Source organism: Crocodylus porosus, unplaced genomic scaffold (assembly GCF_001723895.1).
Source record: "Crocodylus porosus isolate Cpor-Errol unplaced genomic scaffold, CroPor_comp1, whole genome shotgun sequence".
NCBI classification, from domain to species: Eukaryota; Metazoa; Chordata; order Crocodylia; family Crocodylidae; genus Crocodylus; species Crocodylus porosus.
The window spans coordinates 5,158,619-5,180,787 of record NW_017728920.1 but is presented as its reverse complement, the minus strand read 5'-3'; the positions used below and the strand labels follow the sequence as shown (position 1 = coordinate 5,180,787).

At 42.8% G+C, this 22,169-nt stretch overlaps 1 protein-coding gene and 1 long non-coding RNA gene across 2 annotated transcripts in view; one reads left to right on the top strand and one right to left on the bottom strand.

Moving 5' to 3' along the window:
- LOC109312462 overlaps nucleotides 1-2,016 on the top strand; it is a 4,382-nt gene extending 2,366 nt beyond the window's left edge. The window contains exons 2-3 of the long non-coding RNA XR_002101823.1: nucleotides 1,554-1,556; nucleotides 1,932-2,016. This is a non-coding gene — a long non-coding RNA (uncharacterized LOC109312462). The remainder of the gene's footprint in view (nucleotides 1-1,553; nucleotides 1,557-1,931) is intronic.
- Nucleotides 1-22,169, bottom strand: part of TET1 (tet methylcytosine dioxygenase 1) — a 140,054-nt gene that overhangs the window by 54,061 nt on the left and 63,824 nt on the right. The window contains exons 6-9 of the mRNA XM_019538504.1: nucleotides 13,359-13,567; nucleotides 11,491-11,641; nucleotides 6,848-6,937; nucleotides 1,939-2,076 (exon numbers count right to left, since the gene is read on the bottom strand). Coding sequence (XP_019394049.1) covers nucleotides 1,939-2,076; nucleotides 6,848-6,937; nucleotides 11,491-11,641; nucleotides 13,359-13,567 — 588 coding nt within the window. The remainder of the gene's footprint in view (nucleotides 1-1,938; nucleotides 2,077-6,847; nucleotides 6,938-11,490; nucleotides 11,642-13,358; nucleotides 13,568-22,169) is intronic.

Sequence of the window (22,169 nt, the reverse complement as noted above, 5' to 3'; positions counted from 1 at the left end):
TAAGGAAGAATTTCTTTACTGTCTGAGCCCCCAAGGTCTGGAACAGCCTGCCATCAGAGGTGGTTCAAGCACCTACACTGAACACCTTCAAGAGCAAATTGGATGCTTATCTCGCTGGGATGTTATGACCCCAGCTGACTTCCTGCCCTTTGGGCGGGGGGCTGGACTCGACGATCATCCAAGGTCCCTTCCAGCCCTAATGTCTATGAAATCTATTTCTTTAAAAGGAAATCCATAAGAATTGAAGCCTCTCTGTGTCATTTTTATTCTTACACATGCTTTTTTCAAAGCATAAGAGATAATGAATCAATCTGCATGAACTCTTCTTGTACAGACATGTGTACAGCTCTTGGCTACAGAGCCTGTTTCTCTCCCCCACTTTTCTTTTACTTCAGATGTCAAAACTTTACTCAGAATAGGTTAGAGATTCTGTAGCACAGAGGTGGGCAAAATATGGCCCGCAAGGCCATTTTATCTGGCTCGCAGGGCTCCTAAAAATGTAGGGAATTAAAATGCATCTGTCCTTGGTTCCTGTCAAAGATGACAGGAACCAAGGGCAGTAGGACCCAGGGGAAACCCTGGAGAGCTCCTGCAACAACAGGGCCTTCCGGGCCACATCCCCATGGCCAGAAGCCCCAGCAGGGGCTTCTGGCCTGGGACCATGCAGCTTCTCCAGCATGGGAAACTCAGGTAAGGGGATGGGGTATGGGGAAGGGCAGGGGATGAGCTGGTGCTGAGTGCAGGGAAAAAGTGGCCCCTTCCCCACCCCATTACCACAGCTCATGGCTGCAGCCGTTTGCAACCTGTGTTGGGCTGTCCTGAGCAGGCACAAGCAGCCCCAGATGGGCTGTGAGCAGCTGCTGTGCAGGACACTGGCCACAGGATAGCAGAGGGGCCATTTTTCCCCCTTCCGCACTCATTATCAGCTTGTAACTCAGCCCCGCTGTGATCCTGGGCTCTGTACTGGCTCCAGGCTCACTCATCAGGGCAGCACTGTGATGGCAGCAGCTGCGCCCCTCCCCGCCCCCCTTTGCTGTGCTGGGCAGTGTTTGCTGGTGCTGAGTGGGGGGGGGCGGGGAAGTGGCTTCTTGCCCACCCTGTGTTTGGTGCCCATGCTGCAGCTGCCCCCTTGGGGCTGCCTGTGCCTGCTCAGGACAGCCCTGCATGGGTTGTGAGCGGCTGCAGCAGGGAGGGGGAGAGCTGCTTTTCCCCCACGCTAAGCACCAGCTTCTTCCCTCCTGGCAAGCACGGGGTCGGGGCTGTGCGCTGTCCCCTGCCTGTACCATGGGGCTGGTGGGGCACTGGGAGTGAGTGGGTGTGGTTGGGGAGCAGGGCCTGCATCCATGTCCCGGGGCTAGCGTGGGACCCAGAGCAGGGCGGCAGGGGTATAGGGTCCCAGCCGGCAGGGGCTCTATGGAGACAGGCCAGCTCCCCACTCTCCCTGCTGGTGCAGCCCAGCTTCACAGACCCCTGCCAGCCTGTGCCCTACTTTGGGCCCTACCAGTGCTGGCCCTGGGGCATTGGTCCCAAGACATTGGGACATTGGTCCCAAGATGGTAACCAGGGGGCAGGGCACCTGTCAAGGGGCAGGGCTACCCATGCGACCCTCGACAGCTTGCCACAACTTAGTAAGTGGCCCCCTGCCTGAAACAATTGCCCGCCCCGCTGTAGCAGATTTAGTATGCAGGGCTAGTGTATTTCTAAGCATTTTATATCAGATTACTCCCTCACCTTTCTTATTTTGCAGTATGAGATGAACATACACCATTCTGCAGGCTAATAATAAAAAAACAAGCAAGTCTTTCAGTTATTTATAAAACACCACCACTCAGATAATCTTTTAGCACCTTAAAATCTTCATCTAAATGCACCCATAAATGTAAAAGTGAAAAATTACTGCAGTAAGTAGTACTGATTGAGAAAATGCAAAGTACATACCACTGTGCTTCCATTGTGCATGTTATGTGTGTCCTTATGGGCATGGGCACAGAAATCTATACAAGCTGTTACGCCAGAGAAAGGCCTACCATCCTTAGATCCCAGTCGACAGTCTGGGCCCATGTGTTCATTTTCCACCTAAAATAAAAATACATGAGGTTTATTTGGAGATGGCATTGAGCAACTTAAGATTCCATAGGCCGAAGTGGCATTAGTTTTTAACTAAATAAATGTACTTATGAAGACTGTTTTATTACAGAGTAAATATTGTCTTGAGCAACATACTGCAATGTTAATTCCCGAGTGTCACCAAGACAATTAGCTCAGCCAGATTCAAAGGATTATTAAGCTTGTATAAAAGAAAATTTCCCTATGTACAATAGATAATAGCTATTGATATTTTATGGGGACAGGGGGGTGGAGACAAAAGCCCAGAGGTATGTGACGTGCCTGGGGACCTGGCAGTAGGGAAAACAATAATGGGAACCTAAGCAACATTCTTTGGGAGAAGATAGGACAGTTAGTTAAATACTCAAAATGTTTATATACTAATGCAAGAAGTATGGGGAACAAACAGGAAAAAATGGAGGTCCTAGTACAAATACAGATTTATGATGTGATTGGGATTACAAAGACGTGGTGGTATAGTTCACACAACCAGAGTATGATCCTACATGAATACAGCTTGTTCAGGAAGGATAAGCAGGGGAAAAAGGGAGGTGGTGTTGCCCTATGCAGGCTATGGACAGACATTACACTTAAACAGTTTTAAGTGATCAGAAACTGGTTTAAAACTGTAACAGAACAGATGTTCAGTACACATAAACCAGCCTGAAAATGGCTGAAACCAGTTTGAGATAAACATGGTTAAATGTAGTATCAGACTTAACTGATTTGGGTCAAACTGGTTTATGCAGTCTGTCCCAAACCCCTTCCTGGTTTAACTTAAACCAGAGTTCCCCAGCATCCCAGGTGCTTTGCAGCCTTGGGTGGGGTTTTCTGTTCTAGAGCATGGCTGGCCCCACCCCTATGCCAAGCTTCCCTCTGTCCCCTCCCCACTCAAGCAGGGATTCCCCCCTCCCCTCTCTCATAGCATGGACTGTAGGCAGCATGTGGTATACTAGCTAATGCTGAGAGGTATCTCTGTAAGGCAGACAGGAAAATGGCAGACAGGACAGTGCCTGCTTAGGGCTTTTTTGGAGTTAATCAACAGGTCAGCTGGTAATGTCCCTCCCTTCCTTGGAAAAAGTTGTTTAAGAAGAGTTTGAACTAATGAGAAAGGCTGTCATTGTTTTGTTGGGCTGATAACTGCTCTGTTATCAATCCCATGCTGGGTCCCTTACTGGTCAGGAGCAGCAAGGCAGGGAACCCTTCCCTAATTGAAGCATCCTGCTGGGGCCTGCCTATGGCCCCTCTCAGCTCAGCACTATGGATGGGAAAGGAGGGCTGTTCTATTGCCCCATAGCTTCTAGCCTCAGCCACTGTAAGCATGTGCTTCCATTTCTTCAGTTCAAAAGGAATGTCTGTGCAGTTGGAAAACAATTCAGCCTAGCCAGGTTAAACTAACCTGCAAAGACTGAATCAATAAGGGCTCAGGGTTTTTGCATGCCTGTCCCTAGCCCATGTGTTTTAAAGTACAGTGCGAAGTGGAAGGCAGGCCTGTTGAAAGCCTCTGGGTAACGGTCCAAGGGAAGCGCCTCAGGAAAGGTGTCATGGTGGGTGTCTGCTACAGGTGGACAAAGGGTGGAACAACTGATGGAAGTTTCCAAATTACAGGACCTGGTTCTCATGGGTGACTGTAATTATTGGGACATCTGATGAGAGGAACACACAGCAGTGCACAAGCAGTTGAGCAAATTCCTGGAATGTGATGGGGATAACTTTTTGATATGGATGGTAGACAGGCAAACAGAGGGAAGGCTCTTCTCGACTTGCTGCTCACAAACAGGGAGGAACTACTAGAGAAGGTAAAGGCAAGAGGTATCTTGGATTACAATGACCACAAAATGATAAAGTTCAAAATGATGAGGGGAAGAAGGAAAAAGAGCAGCAGAATAAAGACACTGGACTTCAAAAAAGTAGACTTCAACAAACTCAGGAAATTGGTAGGCAGGATCCCCTAGGAGGCAAGTCTGGGCGGAAAAGGAGGCTGAAATAACTAGGTATATTTAGTTTGCAGAAGACAGTCTGGAGAAGAGAAGACTGAGGGGTGGGAGGTGAGATTTGATAACAGTGTTCAAATACCTGAAAGGCAATTATAGTGAGGATAGGAAAAGGCTTTTCTGTCTGATGGAAGGGCACAGTGCTAGGAGCAACGGACTCAAGCTTTAGCAAGGAAAATTTAGGTTGCAGATTAGGAAGAACTTCTTGACTAAGATTGTGGTTAAAGGCTACCTACAGAAACTGTGAAACCTCCATTCTCAAAAGTTTTCGAGAACAAAGTTAGACAGACAGTTGGTTGGGATAGTTTAGTCAGGTGTGATCCTACCTTGAGCAGGGGATTGGATTAGATGGCCTGCAATATCCCTTCCAGTCCTACTTTCCTGTGATCCTATAATCTTAAAATTTTTAGGAGGTAAACTGATCAATAGGCTAGAGCAGAAAGACACTTTCTCCCAAAAAAACTATTTCAAAATCGGCTGAATGCATAATTGCACTTTTGCTGGTGATAAAGGGTTCTTCAGAGAAATTCAGTATAGATTACTGCCAGTAAACCATAGAATATGCTCTACAAGCCCAATGGCATTTCAAGATATGTGGCTATATGTGAACAAAAATGAGAAAAGATGCTCATGTGTAGTCATACACAGAATAAGATGCTCTAATAATACACTGAGTGAAAGTATTTGTGCTCATGTATGTAAAATTATTAGGGCGAGCAATTCCAGGTACTTAAATACTGATTTTCAGTAGTTTGGTATTTCTCTTGTGTTGTCACCATTTAATTTAGCTAACGTCATGAGCCAAACTTGTGCTATGGGGGATTCCTTCCGACTCTCATCACTTGTTATTTAGCTGTGCACCAATGTTCTTACTTGCGTGTGACTGGAGAAGGCTGGAAGAAAAAAACCCAAAAAACAAAAAAACCTGTTGATGGAAGCTAATAACTACATAAGAAAATGAAGGTCTTCCTTGTGTCCTTTCTTTCTTTCCTTTTTGGAAACCACACCTACAGTTGGTAACAACACCACACTATGGATCATAAAAAAATCATACAGGATCATCTCTTTCTAAACCATCCCAAACAAATGTTTGTTTAACTTGCACTTAAAACCTTCCAAAGATAGAAATTCCACAGCCTGTTCTAGTGCTCAAAGTAATCTATTCTGGTGGTTAATGACTCCTAATAAACAATGTCAAACCTCAATATCAAATGTAAATTTCCTTTGTTATACTTTAAGTCCTTTACTTCTTCTCCTGTTCACTCTGCACAAAGAGAACAGTTGAATTTCATCTTTATATTTTCTTTTTATGTTTGAAGATGATCACCCCAACTCCCTTTCCAGAACAAATAAATCAAATTCTTTCAATTTTGCCCAATATGGACTAATTTCTAGAAAGATCCTTAACAATTTTTGTTGCTCTCCTCTAAGTTCCTTCCAATACACACTGATGAAGGACTAGGTAAAATCAACGTGCTATTTACTGCTGAAAGTTCAAAGCTTTAGAGTTCTAAAGAAGGAATGTTGATTTTAATTTCTGTCATGTCCACCCAGAGGGGTGCAGTATCCAAACAGACAGAAGGACTAAGGTATACAAATGAACTGAGGAGGAGAAACATTTCAGTTACAAAGATTGTTCTATATTATCTGTCCATTTACCCAGAACAAAGAACTCAAGATTTGAAGTGAGCTGGCCAAAGCAATGCAGGAAATCAGAGTGAAAATGGGATTCCTAGCTGCCTGGATCTTTGACACCACAATTCTGACAATCTATGAAACTGTATATGTACAATTAAAATAACAGAGAAAAATTTCCATCAGCTGGTCTGACTTGCCTGAAAGATGCTGAATATCAAAGGGCATGAATGCAAGGAATCACTGCTGAATGAAAGGTTATTTATGGGACTTATGGACCCAATTATTGATCTGTAAGATTTCAATAAAATGTTATTACAATAAAATATGTTATGTGATGTCTGAAGCTGTTCTCCATTTAGCTGAGAAGGATTTTAACTTTTTTAAAGGAAAAACATAGGCCATTTAAAAATGTTAGAGAAATGTATAGCTTATTTAGTTAGTCTATAAAGGTACATATCTATCCTGCCTTCAAAGGAATGTAAGACAAAGATGTCCAGTTTAGTAAAGTTTTTTGCTCCCTATACATTTAGTAGGGGTCATTTTAGTTTTAAGTGCATTTCAGGGGGGCAGGAAGAGGGGACATCATCAGCTCTTTGTTGTTTAAAGCAGTAGTGCTCAAACTTCTGGTTCTGTAGGCCAGATGAGCCTCATCTGCAGGATGGATTGAACCCCACACACCTGAAACAGACTGCAGGCCCTTGGTTGGCCCCTACATACTGGGGTCAAGCCCTAGTGTCCAGTGTTGCCCTTATCCTTCCCTGAGGACTGTGATTTGGCCCTGGGGCTCACAGCTGTCCCCTCCCTGCCCCAAGCACTGGGATTGGGCCACAGGGCCCAGCACCACCCTACATGGTGGGACATAGCCTTGGGGCCGGGTAACTCCGATGCCCACCTCTGCACCCTAGGGTAAGACGTCTGGATCCAGTGCATAGGGTTTGTGTTTCTCCATGGTTATGACCACTGCTCTACTGCTGCCAATTTCCAGACCTGTGGAGAGCCCTGCATGCCAGAAGGCCAGAGTGCCACGAGCCAGATCTGGCTGGCAGGTGAGGGATTGAGCACCCCTCGTTTCAAGCCTGCAGATACACTGCCTGTACTCACAGACATACCTGATTCTGAAAAGCTTCAGGAGCAAGTTTCTTATAAACGGGAGCCACATCGGTGGCTAACATCTGCAAATTATTTTCAAGAAGTTCTTCCTACAGAAAACAAAAAAATATTTATAACCTATCATTTGCAGTTTACTTTAAAACATCTAACCTAAACTAGTAAAGCCAAGATTCAAAGTTAATGCAGCCTCTATCTTATATTTCATTTACCTGATCTTATTTCCTGTGGTTATTGTTACTGGCCATAAATAAACTTGCTATCACAAACAGCACATGGCAAAAGCATCAAAACTGACAAAAACCACAGTAGACAAGGGGTTAATTTCATCTTTGCTTTTCTCTTCTCTTGTACAGGTGTCCCAGAGAAGATGGCTGTTCCAAAAACAGCTGGAAGGGAAGGCGGGCATTTGCTTACCATGTTGGGAAATCTTTTTTGTCACTGTTTTTGCTTATTGGGACTTGTTTTTTTTAATGCTGGTAAGAGTTCCTGCTGAAAAATCCTGTTGATTATCAGAGTTGTAACAAGCAGAGTTGGTGCCATGGACAAGCCTATGGGGAAGCTGCAAGGGGGGTGCATACAAGGGGTCAGCAAGTGGAAGTCAGATGTGCATGATAGCTCAGAGGCAAGGGGAGTGGGGCACAGCAGCCTTACCCATACTGGAACCTCCTAACCAGCCCCTGGCTGTGCTACTGTTACCTCATACTCTGCCTACCTTGGCTGTTGTTCTTAAAGCAGCAGCAACAGCATTCATGCAGAGGTAAATTAAGATTTATTGGGGCCCTGGGCAAAAACAAAATTGGGAGCTCCCCTCTAGAGGTGCACCGATATATCAGTTGCATATCGGATTGGCACTAATAAAAGCAAAATTAACATTACTGGCTATTGGCTTTTTTGGCCCATGTAGCCAATTAATGTCATGGATAAATGCCACATGCACATGGCCAGGAATGCAGTCAGGCAGTGTCCAGGCAGCTTGGAAAGCAGTATCCTGCCAGTAAATCTGGGGCAGGAAGGGGCGTGGGGGGGGGCACATGGAGGGCCCAATAGTGAGGGAATGGGGCAGGGGCTGGGGCAAGGGCAGGGGCAAGCGCTGCCCAGCCAGGGTGGTAAACGCAACTCTGGGGCCAGGAGTGGGACAGAGCTGCAGAAGGCACATCAGGGGAGCATGGGAGGTTGGATGGGAGTAGATCCCCCCCCACTGCACGCACTCATGGGGGAGGCATGAGGGGCACGTGCCCTCCCTAATTTCTGCACAGGGTGAGGGTGACCTGCCCACTGCGGACTCGGGGCCAGGGGGGCTGGACTTGGAGTTGGCAGAGGCAGGGTGGGCTCAGCTGTGAGGGGCAAGTGACAGCGGCAGTGCTGGGAGGGGTAGCTATGTGGGGGCTATGAGAATTTTGGGGTGGCTATAGCCTCCCATGTCTTTCCTAGCACCACCCCTGCTCAGGGCATTCTGCATGGGGCTCCTGAGGGAAAGGCAGCGGAATGAGTGCCCCAAGCAGGGGTGGTGCTAAGAGAGGCATGGGGAGGGAAACGGCTATTCCAAAACTCCCTGTACCCCTCCTATAGCCACCACACCCAGTGCCACCATCACCTGCCCTGCACCACTGAGTGCACCCCAGCCCCCCACCAGGAAGAGACTGGCGCAGCCCCTGGCTCCAAGCCTGCAGTGGGCAGCTCCCCTTTCCCCACACACAAATCTGGAGTGCACATGCCTCCCCTAGGGGTATATGCAGTGGCAGGGAGCTGCCTCCACCCCAACACGTACACCACCCAGATAAGCCGCCCTCACTATTGGGGCCTCCATCTACCCCTCCTCCCCACAGACTTACTGGCAGAATGTTGCTCTCCACGCTGCGCAGCTGCATTCCTGGCCACGTGCATGCAGCATTTATCTGTGACATTAACTGGCCACATGGTCCAAAAAAAAGCCAATAGCCAGTAATATTAATTTTCCTTTTATCAGTGCCAAATTGATATATGACCAATATATCAGTCCACTTCTAGAGGGGAGCCCCCAATTTTGCACTTGCCTAGGGCCCCAGTAAATCTTAATCTGCCTCTGAAGCGGGTCCTCTGGTTGGCAGGGGTCCCTGGGCCCGGGCCCTGCTGGCCCGTGTGTTAATTCGCCTATGGCAGTCAGGAACTGTTTTAGAGTTTCTGGCATGGAGCTGCTAGGACAAGATTCCACAGGGGTTGGATTCGTTCCAGCACCCTTCCTATCTTGGCACCTGGGCTGGGTGCCCCTCTTGCCCACCCCTAGTTACACTACTGCTGATTACTGCTGCCAGGTGACCCCGCTAGCTTCTTCATTCTTTGTGCCCAAGGAAGGAGATATCTTCTCCAGTTCTTGCCTTTGGAGATGCAAGGGTCTCAGCTGAGGCCCTGATGGAGGGCCAGGTCAGTGTTCTGTTCCTCAGAGACATGGTAAAATAAAAATAGACTTAACTAGCTTTCTGTTATAACATATTTTTACACCCTGTTACTTGTACTATTACAGCCCCAAAATGTTTGCATTTTCCCTGAAGTCTGGATATTCAGTTGGGGAAATCAAAGGGTCAAGGAAATCAAAGGCAACAGACTGAACATGAGGTGACATATTCTTTCCCCTTTTTTCAAATGTGAAGACAAGACTTTTGAGTGGAATCCTAGCTTCTTTCTTACAAAATACACTGCAAAGTGACAAGTACTATTTCATTTCTTTTGTAAGAAACCTCCTTTTCTAAAAGTGTTTATTTATTTACATATACATGGATACATATATACACACACTTTTCAATGGCATATTATATTTATATAATGGCACATCATCTTCTGAACTCATACAATTTTCAAGTTACGAATTAAAACTGTGCCACGTGTCTTTTTTACTTGTTTCAGGTAACATCCTTAGCTTACATCTATACTACATACTATTCTTACCTAAAGGTATAATACACTTATTTACATTAAACTTTATCTCACTCTGTCCAGTGTCTCAAATGATAAAATGATCCAAATCTCTCTGCACTTTGAATCTATCCTCTTCTTAATTTGCTATAGCACCTAGCATTATGTCATCTGCAAAATGATCAATATGCAACATTTAGCTAAGACAAAGAAATATCTACTAGACAAAATTAGTGACAAACCAAATGAATGCATGAATGAATGTTCATGGTTTTGTGATATAACTTTACCTTGAATTTTATTTCAGTAATTTTAAGCATATAATAGCTAAACTGACTGGAATACATCCATGTAGGTGGTTGGGATTTTAATTAGCTCTATAAATAGGGAAAGGTCAACAGGATATTTACACAGTTGATCTGAATCAACTCTGGCCTGACTCTTATGTGAAACTACAAACATTGTTGCTGCATGTAAGACAACTCTTTAACTCCTGCCTGGAATTCAACAAGTTGGAAAATTTTGCTAATGAGAAAACAGTAGGAATGTATTCCTGGAAACCTGCACATAGCATGTTGAAAATGTATTTTAAAATATATTAAACTGGTTGTTCAGGATGCAGTATTTTTTTCTGTCAAATCTCCAGAGAAGTAGGGCTGGAAAGAGTAAAAGGGCCCTGAAGTTACTTGTAGACATGGTAACTCTTAAGTCAGGAGTCAGGCCATCATTTCTAATGCAGGTATTTTGGAGTTAAAATGTGATCTCTACTGCTTTCCTTTCCTTCCTTCCTTTTAGAAGGAAGATTTCTAATATCAAACAGATCTACTGGATACTTTTTAGTTGTGTAATGTGAAATTTTGTAGAATCCATTTCCATAGGCACTGATTTATTTTTGCAGGGGAGGGGGGGTACTGTGTTAAAATGATGGCCCTTTTATTTTTGCTAGGGGTTGCCTAAGATGATGCCTTCCTGCCCTGCACCCCTGGTATGGCTGGAGCAGAGCCCATGGAGAAGAAGGGGCAGATATGAGCTGTCCGCCGCAGGCTCTGGCTCCCTGCCCTGCTGCTCTTCCCCTGGGAATCCTGCGCTAGCCACAGCATCATGGTGAGGCACCAACTGCCCACCCAGCTCCAGTGTGGGGCACAACTCTGCACCACTGCACTTGCTGCTTCTGGGTGGGCAGGGGGTGTCTCTCCATGGCAGCAGGGCGGGTGCAAGGCTCCCAGGGAGTGGGCAGCAAGGCAGGGAGCCCTGAGCCTGCAAGGGGCAGTCTGCATTCGCCCTATGCACAAGTCTTGGGATCATGTGCCCCCAATCCCCCTCCACAGGAGCGTGTGCGGCAGCAGAGAGCTGCCACCCTCAGTCCCTGCCTGTGGCTTTGTCCCACTCCCCACCTCAGCCCTGGGCTCTATACACCACGAGGCACATAGGACAGTTTATTAACAGGTTTTTTAATGGTGGAACCATAGTGTTACTGCTTGTAGTAACTGGTTCTGTTGTATTAGATATTCATATATGATGAAAAATGCAGATGAACACAACCAAAAATTTCACTTAAACACAGAAGAAGATTTTAGAATAAATGTTAAAGCGTTACAGTACACAGGAAGACTGATTTCATTTTTAAGAGGTGTTGAGAAAGGTGACTGCATAAGCAGTGTCCTGGGGTATGTGGGTGCATAGAAATCTGTAGGTTCCACCTATACCTCTCTTCTAAATGCTTGTTCATATTCTTTTCTGAAAAAGAACTTACTTGTTTAGGGTCATCTGTGAGGAGTCTAAATTTCCTGGGGGTCTTGCTTCTTGCAAATTTACAACCATTGAAATACATACTCCACGAACAGCCAAATGAGAATGATGCTCCACAAGTTTCAGGATCAAGTCCTTGACATGCACAAGTACGGCTAAGACAGCAGTAAATTCATAAGAGACAGTTGGCAAGGTAAAATGTTTCTTTAGATACAAGTCATCACTTACATGATTTTTATACTACGTGACGGAACAACACAAAGATTTATAAAATATATATTAAATGTTGATTCAGTTGTTTCTGATAACAATGACTATGATTGAGTCATTCTTTTTGAAGACACTCCCAAAATATTTAATTAAAATGAACAGAAATACATTATAGTTCTACCCACATCAATGTAATTTTGACTTCTCCAGCTGGACAAATTAAAAAAATTGCAAACTAGTATCATTCTCACTCCTGTTTCTCCTACCCAAATGGATACTGTAGAAAGCTTTGCTTATGTGTAGAATCTGATTCACTTTTTAAAAGGGAGCCATGCTAATTAGGAGGAAATATTAAAAACACAACTGAGATCTGAGGTGCTAAAGAGTTGTCAAAGGGTCCTGATTAGATTCAGGCCATACAAGAATCTAAATGGAGGTTGAGATGTATGCTCCTGTAGCTTAATTGGATGTAGTAAGTTTTGCAGTCACCTGACACACCAGTGGGATAAGCAGGTTCATTTCAGGCATGCAGAGGAAGAGTACTCTGGCTTGAGTGCCTACGTACTCTCATGTCTGAAAATTAGGAGGATTGATGATGACTTGTTCTCTTCTTCTGAGCAGCACCAGAAGAAGTACAACAAGGAAGGGGTCAGTTAAATGCTCATCCTTAAAGAATGAGGACAAGAAGGTATTTTAATTCTAACTGTCTATATAGAAAACTTATATAGAGGGAGAGAAAGACTCACATGTAGAGTCAGAACTGCAAGGAAATGAGAACTGACTAAAAGAAGCCAAGCTGGTAATGCTGAAAACAAAAATATTTCTGTTAACACAGTTTAGGGTCTTGGAATATGGCTTACTATCAGCCATGGATTTCAGTTTAATCAGAAAATTCAGGGAAGTCATTACTAGTGAGAACAGAGGAAACAGTTGAGGATGGTTGGGTATATAAAAGAGAACAAAGGTCAGTGATGAGCAATCTTTATTTTAAGTCTGCTCCCATCCACTCTACAGTAGCTTAATGTCTGACTCACTATGACTGGCATTTATTTCAGCAGTCCCAAAGTGGAACCTCTAAAAAACATGATTTTATGTTTTTATTAGTCTACAAATAAGAAAACCAAGCAGGAGAAGTCAAAATCCATACAAAGTATGAGTAAAACTAAAATAGTATTAGCTAAAGATTATAAGACTCTTCAAATTTTGAAAAAAACAACTCGCTTTGAGATGAACTATTCTGTGCCTGATACGACTCATACTAGTAGCGGTGAAATGGAAGATCGTGGAGAAACTGTACCACAGGAGACATAACCCCTTTAGGGTAACATCTCAGCCCACAGACATGGGGCCCATATTATAGCCTTTCTGAAGGTGGTACAACATAGTTTCTTCAAATAGCCACCAGTTCTGCTAGTGGGTATAGAGATGGAGACAGTTCACCCACTTCTAATGTATTTGGTGTAATGAAAGGTCCAGTGTTCAAACGGAGGGAGCAACCACTGGATCCTCTCATCACAAGCAGTTTGTATGTTTAAATAAGCTCATGCATTATGCTTATTAGGTTATTAAGTCTAATTTATTTTCTTCATGCAAACCAACAGTCGAAACATTAAAAAAAAAAAAACCCAAGAAAACCAACCAGGTGCTATAAATTTCACTTACTCTTCATTTAATGCACATCTACGGCTTGTGGGACAGCCATATTTTCGGAGACTCTGAGTCAGTTCTTTATACAATGTGTCAGCCAGAAGATGCGGAATCCCTTCCCAAGCTAATATCAGAATCACGATGACGGCAGTTTGGCAGTGATGTCCTGCACGCTGACGTACCAAGCAAAGCAACTTTTCCTCATCGCTGCTTCTTCGTATCACCTGGAAAAGTCATATCATTCATTCATTCTTGGACAATGATAGAAAATCTCTCTAAAATTCTGATGCCATATCCTTACTCACAAAAACCCTTCTGAACCATCCTATCAGCTTATGTACGACTAAAAAAAAATAAAAATGCATTTGAAACTAAACCAAAACAAGCTATTTAAATAACTGTGGACTATATTTTGCACTTGACTATCTATGTTCTTCTCCTACCAAAGTCAACAGCAAAACACAGCCCTCAGACTGTTAAGCAAGCCAGCAGAATCAAGAAGAACCAAGGTTAATGTTTCACTAACTTTGACTTGTTTTTTACCAGTTTGTCACAAGCTTAATACCATATATATTCAAGTAGTAGATGACCCTGATTATAAGACAAACCCCAATAATTAGATTCTCTGCACCCAGCCGTGTAGGTTGTAGCCATGTTGGTCTAAGGACATAGACAGACAAGGTTCTTTAGGTAACTTAATAGTTGGACAAAAAAATTCTTAGCAAGCTTTTGCATTTAAAAACCTTTCATCAGGCTGAGGCAGAATCTGCAATTGGTGTGTATGCTCTTCCTGGATGGAATAAATAGTAAAGAGGCCAGAGGCTGGTATATATATGCAAGAAAGCCAGTCAGTGAAGATATAAATTGAGGAGTCAGTGGGTGAGAGACAGGCTGCGGATGAATGTAGCAGGTAAATAGTGAAGAGGTTCCAGGGGAGTCAGATGTCAGGCAGGTTATAGTGTGTCATAAATCCAATGTGTATATTTAGTCCATGGCTTCTTGTATCTAGTAGGTTGATGAAGTGAAATTCATAGGCTCGTCTGTGAAAAGTGTTTTGCAAATTCCCTTTGAGGGTCAGAAACGAGAGACTGGAGAGAGAGTGATTTTCTTGTGAGAAATGTACCCCTACCGGTAATTGGGTATTATTGTCTTTAATAGATTTCCGGTGTGCGTTCATTTTGGCGTGCAGTTGTTGTTTGGTCTCTCTTATGTATTTTCCATCAGGGTATTTGGTGCATTGGATATTACATTTTTGGAGTTAGGTAGGTAAGCAAGATGACAACTCAGAGTACAGACTGGATATTACTGACCAAAGATATTACTGACCTTATACACTTCATCCTCACACACAACAATTTCACTTTTAATAACCAACACTTCCTCCAGATGTGCAATCTCTCTCTCGGTGTATAGATCGGGTGGCACTTCAGTGAGGCTTTTTGGTGCTTTTATCTAATAGCTGATTCAGTCAGCTATTAGATAAAAGCACCAAAAAAGCCCCACTAAAGTGCCAGATCTATAGAGACTTTGAGAAAGCCAGGTCCAACTAATGCAATGACTCTTCTGGGCATACTCTGGGCTTGGTGTGGGAGTGCACCAAGTTTAAAGCAAAGTGCTGTTTTGTTTTGATTTTAGGTCTGTAAGCAGCCTTAGAGCTTCATTCATCTAGATCCACATACCAATGATCGAATAGAATATAGAAGCACTTCCCTACTGATGCCACAGAACAGGCTCCTTCCTCACTGCTTAGATATTAAGCTACTGAGGGCAGCAGCTATCTTTGTGTTCTGTATTTTATGGCACTTAATGCAACAAAATGACAGACTATAACTATGGCTCCTGGGCAGTACAACAATATAAATAATAGCAGTTTATCAGCAGAACAACTGCTTTTATGCAGCCTTAAAAATTAAGGAAAAAAGCATTCCTGATATTCCTTCTCCCATCCATCCATCAGGTATATGTCATAGAGTAAAACACATTATTTAATAAACACTAATAAACAAAATAATGACAAATAGTAGGTACATACTTTCACCTATTCTCCAAATAAGTGTTAGACCCCTGTGATTTCTCCATGGAGCACCGTCATTCCCAGAAAAGCATCAAGGCTCTATTCATAAGCTTAAGCAACTACATAGTAGTGTCCTGGGCCTCCCCTTCCTGGCACAATCACGTATAAAACTAGACTACTATTGACCCCAAAATTGTTGAGACTCTCCCCCAGTTCCCCATTACCTGCTTAAGTAGATCAAGGACTCAGTCAATTAGGTTATTCATCTAACTTCCTCTCATGCTAGGTTATCTATTACACATATTTAAAAATTGTACTCTTGAATATCATATTCTTTTGAAGTCCTCCATTACAAAATCAACATGAGCATGTGCAAGCACTAAATGGCATACAAGACAGACAGAACAACAGAAATACCAGAAAGTTTAATATACAGGGAAATAATTAACCAATATTCTAAGCAGAAAACTGAAGTGTTCTATTGGCACATAACTGAGATAATGCTGATAGACCACACATGCAAGATAGCAACAGAATTTTACCTGCCTATGTAATACTTACAACATAAGGACTCCTAATCACGTCAATGTCCTTACTTATTTGTTCTCAGAGATGAGTCCAACTGTAATATATGTTCTTTAACTTTGTCACAGTATGACCACCTAAGTATCTTAACTACTTAACAATGGGGACCAGCTACTTCTGCAATTAACCTGAAAACTCACTGGTGACACAGGCAAACGTACACATGGAGCAATTCCAAGACGGGAATGGGCGCTACAGCTGAGAAACATGCAACAGCTATGTTGTAACAATTAGATGTGTACATGCAATGTTACAAATGTAGCAAAACTGCTTCAAGTTTAACCATAAATGAAACAGGCTTCAACTACTACTCAAAGAGAAAAGGAATTTAATTTCTTTGAACAACCTACAGGGGATGTTTCTAATCACCCTCTTCTTTCTGTTTCTCAGATATCATAATTAAAATGAAAAAAAACAAGTATCTCTTAGTTTCCCAGTACAAAAAGTTGTCATTTGTGGGCACTGATAAATTTCTAAGCTGCATATGTACTGTCCAGAAAAAATAACGAACGGACAGGAAAAGAATGTATATTTGCTTTATAGTGTTATCATTCTTGCTTGAAGTTAAATATTGCTGGAATCTGTTTCATTATACATAATATTGGACCCAAAAAACACACATACTATATCACTTTTTAAATCATAAAAGTGGTTAAAGGATTTATCAGTTGTCTGGGTTATATTTTTGTATCTCTTCTGAGATTATGAGTATACCACATGCTTTTAATTGTATTTTGCTGGTCTGGCTACTGCAGCCTTAACTACTTCTATTTCTGGTTACCCAAGGTAAGGTACTTTTCTCAACAGCAAATTTAGTTGTTGCAATTCTACATGGGCCTAGATCTGTGGTTCTCAACCTTTTTAGAGTCTAGGCACCTCTCCATAACTTGTGTGAATGTAACAGCGTTCTATTAAACAAACTAACTGTACTCATTTTTTGACTGTGGAAAAATAGATGAGAGTGCTGAAGATAGCACTGGATTCCTATTCAAAATGACTGGGTTCATCTTGTGAATCAGGTTTTAGGTTTCTGCATAACTAACAGTGCTAATACTGCATGTCACCCTTTAAAATATCGCATGACATGCACCCCTGTTGAGAACCACAGGTCTAGATTAGGGGTGCCCAGCTCCTGAACCTCAAGTCAGATCCAGCTTGTGGGGTCCCCAAAGGCCTGCGAATTTGTCAGCAGGGGAACACTGGCAGAGTTAATCTCCACTCCCTTGCTGCCTAGTTTCCAAACCCGTGGGGAACCCTGAAGGCTGGATAACAAGGCCTTGTGAACCAGCACATGGCTGTATTCATGCACATGGGGTCAGGCTGGCACATGGCCGGATTTGGGTGTGCGGGATCACATTGGCATGCTGACCTGCCCACAAGAATCAACTCTACATGTTGACTTCACCACTCTTTTGGCCCGTGGGGTTAGAAGGTTTGAGTGCCACTGGTTTGGATAGTCAGATACAGCTCCTCCCTACCAGCAGATGGAGACAGTACAGCTAGGATTTTGGAAGTGTTTACTTTTCACTATATCAGTAGATGATGCCAGTTCACATGCCACTGCTGACTTTCAAAGCAGCAATGATTAAAACATAGTTCTAGTAACCACAATCACTCCTCACCCACTCCCTAGACAACCTTAATTCAGCAAACATAAATTTGTTAAAAGATAGCTACAGGACAAGTCCAGTAAACAGAATTATCAGACAATTCTTGAGAGGTAAAAGTTTTTTGTGATATCTTTGGATAATTCTTGCAAGTTAACAACTTATCTTGCAAAAGAAATTACCATAAGATACCTTGAAAGAAAGGAAACATTTGTATAGCTTACATAAAAGCTCCACTACATTCTTTTGTTTGCAGATTTCCAAAATGTTGCTTGTGGGCCAAGTGTAGCCAGTGGAGTTCTGTACAGTAGACTCATCAAGAATTAAAAGCAGTGTCTCTTGCTAAAATATGACGCAAGTCAGCTGCCTGTTTTCCTCCATTTGCAAGGGTGGACTTTTGGCATGTTGATGAAACAGGGAATCCCTGACCTGTTTTTAAGAAGGAGGGAAGTGTAGCCAGAAGCAAGCTCTAGGGAGCCTAATTGTAAAGCGGCTGCAGATGGGAGATGTCCAGGTGAACTGAGCCAGGGGCTGGAAAAGGACAGAAACAAGCTGGCCTGAGAAGGGCTTGAGCACTAAAGTCCCAAAGGGGTTTGTGTTTGAGTTAGGACTGGTTAGGTTGCTGTTTTTGTTTGAGTATTTCATCACAGGACTGGGTTGCAGCTACAGGGGATGAGGAGACCATGGGTGAGGTGGCTGGGAGGCACTCCACATTATCAGAAACTAAAGAATGACCAAATCTAAGAAGGCTGAATGAGGCTGGTGCAGTGAAACTGGAGCCCAAGGAGGGGCTGCAGCCAAGTAAAGACAGAGGACTTGGAACTGAGGTCTCAGACTGTGGACCAGAGCTGAGGGCTCAGCCAGAGAAAAAGGCTGGAATGGCTGAAGCTCCAACAGGTCCTTGGAGGCCTGAGGGAGTGCTCCCTTAAAAGGGAAGCACTTTGCGGGGAGCACAAGCACCCAGGCATCTAGACCTAGCAGCAAAGACAGAGCCAGCAGGTGAAGGAACCAGAGAAGCTATCTGCTGCCCCAGGGACCGCCTCCTCAATAAACAAACAATAACATCAAAGGTGGGGCAGGAAAAAGACGGAAAGTGAGGTAGGGTTGGGGACAGCCAGCAGGCATGTCAGATCCCAGGGGGTACCAGGTGCTGGAAGCGGGGTGGCAGATCCACAAGGCTTGTTGCAGTTGGGTACTGTCCAGTTGGACTGCTCTTCCTTCCTTCTGTTGGTTTTGCTCTTGCAAGTGGGGCCTCCAAAACATTCCAAAATTACATTCTTGTTCAGTTTGCTTAAAGACCACAAATCATGGGAGACTAATAATGACATCAGAGGACTCAACTAAGGATGAATACACTAGATTCCAGCTTATCTCTGAGGGAAGCATAACATACTAGCTTTGACTTATATAGTTCTTAAATGATGCAAGTTCTCACCACTAAACAGGCCACTTCTCTACCTATGCAACAGTGTGTAATGAAACAATGATAAAGTTTTCTATTGACAGATTCTGAGATATGGAATTCACTTTCTTCCTTCGTTTATCAAAGACTGGATTTCATAATCTGAAGGAAACAATACTAGACTCACCTGTTCTTCCAGGTGTTCTTGGTCAGGATGGAGGATTCTATTGGACAGGGAAGGAAGAGATGACGATACTATGGAGATTCTTAGGGAGGTTAACAGGAAGTTTGCTTTTAAGTGTTACAAGATTTGGAGATGATTTTATAGTTTGGAGATGATATTATAGTTTGTTAAGGGCTTTTTGTTATTGTTTGTTGCTGTTCCATGCAATACACCTAAAGTTTATGATCCTAATTATAAAATGCAAATAGTAAATAAAAAACTCATTAAATTAACAAAATGTCATAAAGTGTGAATTTTTTTGGACCACTGTAATTTGGGAAATCTATGCAAGCTGAGCTAGGAATAAAAACACATAAAAAATACACCTGCTCAGTTGGGAGGGGATAGGGGCTGTCCCCCTAGATCAGTGATTCTCAGCCAGGGTTCCCTAGCACCCTGGGATGCCTTAAGATACTTTCAAGGGTGTTGCAAGGTGCCACACACTGTTAGTACTGCTAGGTGTTTGAAAATGATTCCCAAGATAAAATCAGAGATTTCAAATAGGAATCCATAGTGTTAAAAACATTCTGATCTGCTGTGGTCTTCCTGAGTTCTTTGCAACAGAAGAATGCTCCATTATTGTTCTGTAGTGTGAACACAAGAGAAAACTAAGAGCTGGCATTTTTGAAGGGCGCCTTGAGTCCAACAAGAGGTTCCTTAAGTCTAAAAAGGTTGAGAGACAGTGTCCTAAATGCAAACTACTGAGAAGTAGAAATCATGTGCGAGGTTGTTTAAAAATACAGACTACATTGCCTTCATTTACTGACAGCAGAAAATATAATCAAGCATCAAGCCTTCTTTAAAAGATTGATTTAGTGAACAGGACTATACTCTTATGGAGGAACAGAGGAACAGGCCTTGATATTCATCATTGTGCTCTGATGTGAAGAAATTAAATTACCAATTAAAATTCAGTCATTTTTACCATACCAAGTCTGGGTTCGTGTATTCAGATTTCTTAAAATATTAAACCTTTGTGAAGTTTTACCATTTTATATTCAACAATGTATATAAATTAACTAACTACATTCACTCTTAGTATTGTAGGAGTAAATTTAGTTGGGCTTCTGGCCTACTTGACTAGAAAAACAGAGACGAGAAGTGCTGATACTGCTTATTTCAGTTAAATGTTCTGAGATAAGGAATCCTGCATGCCTTGTTTTTGTCTTGATATTTTACCCTGTGTATGGATGTTACATTTATTTTTCTCTCTGAGAAACCAGAAACCGATAACTAGTTCTATAAGCACAATGTCTCACTCTCCTTTAAGTAAACAGCCTGTATGTCTCTGTGTGTGTTAGATCAGTGATTTACTGTCCAAGGTCGTATTTTTTTCTCTTTCTCTGTTTTAAGTATAAATATGCTAGTAAACTTAGAGAGCCTGAGAAATCCTTTGAAACAGACAAGTGGGCGATTCCCCTTGCTGTATGGAATTCTCCCTGTGATCACAGGATAGCCCTAAATAAAGAAAAGCTGGCTCTGTCAGTTCTGATTCAACCACAACGCGAAGTTTGATTTCTTCCACACCATTAATCTTGTAATTATGAGTAAATGGCATAATCTGAAAATAGGAATCCCTGCTGCTTTTTGCTTGCACCTTACAAGTTTAAAGGCTGAATCTCATTATTTACCTAAATTATAGGCCTAATACTTAAGTTATTCAAAGAGTGAATCCACTTTGCATACTTCTTTTATCCATTTTACAGATTAGCAACCCATTTTCTCTAATTACAACACACAGACTGTGAGGGAGTTAAATAGGACCATGGGTGGTTCTACAGTTTCCTTTACTACCTTTTAAGAAAACTTAGATGCTTATATTTATTCTATCAGATGTGTGTTTGCTTTTTCGACCAAATTCTCTTGAAAGTACCTAGCAAACTTTTGATACTAAATACATAAAACTATAATCCCCAGCAACTTCTTAGAATAAACACTACTTTTAACATATCTCAATGTTTTGTTAAGGACTGAAAATAATTACTGAATGCTGTATAGTCAACTTGAACCCTTTAATATTAATACCTCTCATTTTTCACTTAAACTAACCCTCTTCTGGACTCTAATTTATAGTAAAGTAAAAAGAAATCTTATTTCCTGTATTTAGTTGGTTTTTTTCACACTTGCATTCAGCTTTTTTACTGTGGGTCTTTACTGATGCCACATATCTAAACTTGCTGCCTTCCTTCCTCCTCTTTTTCTTCATTTAACTATTTTCACTACCAGAATTCCTTTGTTCCTCACAGTTACTGAAGTAGTTCCCTTAATTTGACATGCATCTGTAACACTCCCTCTACATGTTACAGGGTATCGCACAATTACCTTGAGACCAACTATACATGCAAAGTACCTATTGCAAGATAAAAAGCTCCAACCAACTATAAAGTTAGATTTTGAAACTGTGTACTTATTTTCTAACTGGTTGCTATTGAGTATTAATTTGCATGTGTAGAAGCATCTCCCTTGTGGCTGGGAGCCCCATCAGCTGACAGGGCTCCCAGCCACAGGGGTGTAATGTTTCAGTTCTGGGGATTATGGTTACTGTGATTCCCAAGGCTTGGGGTGGGGGAGGGAAGGTGGGGGATGGGGGGGGAAACCCTTGGACCCACAAAGGCTCTTGGTTCTGGCTGCACTTCACCTGTAGCCAGGACAGCAGCTGACAGGGTGCTGGGTCCTGACTCCACATGAGGCACTGCCCAGACCCAGACCCCAATCAGCTGTGGGACTGGGTCCCTCAGCTCCTAGCTGTGGGTGCCTCCTTTTTGCCAGTGTATGGGGAGCCCAAGATCAGGCTCCTGCTACTCCAGCAATAAGGCATGGTTGGATTTAATGCACAAGTAAAAGACAATAAGAAATTGTTTTTTAGATATATAGGGAGTAAAAGGAAGGCCCAGGGAGGAATAGGACCCCTGCTAAATGGGCAGAAACAATTGGTGACGGACAGAGGGGACAAGGCTGAACTCCTCAACGAGTTCTTCGCCTCAGTGTTCCTAAG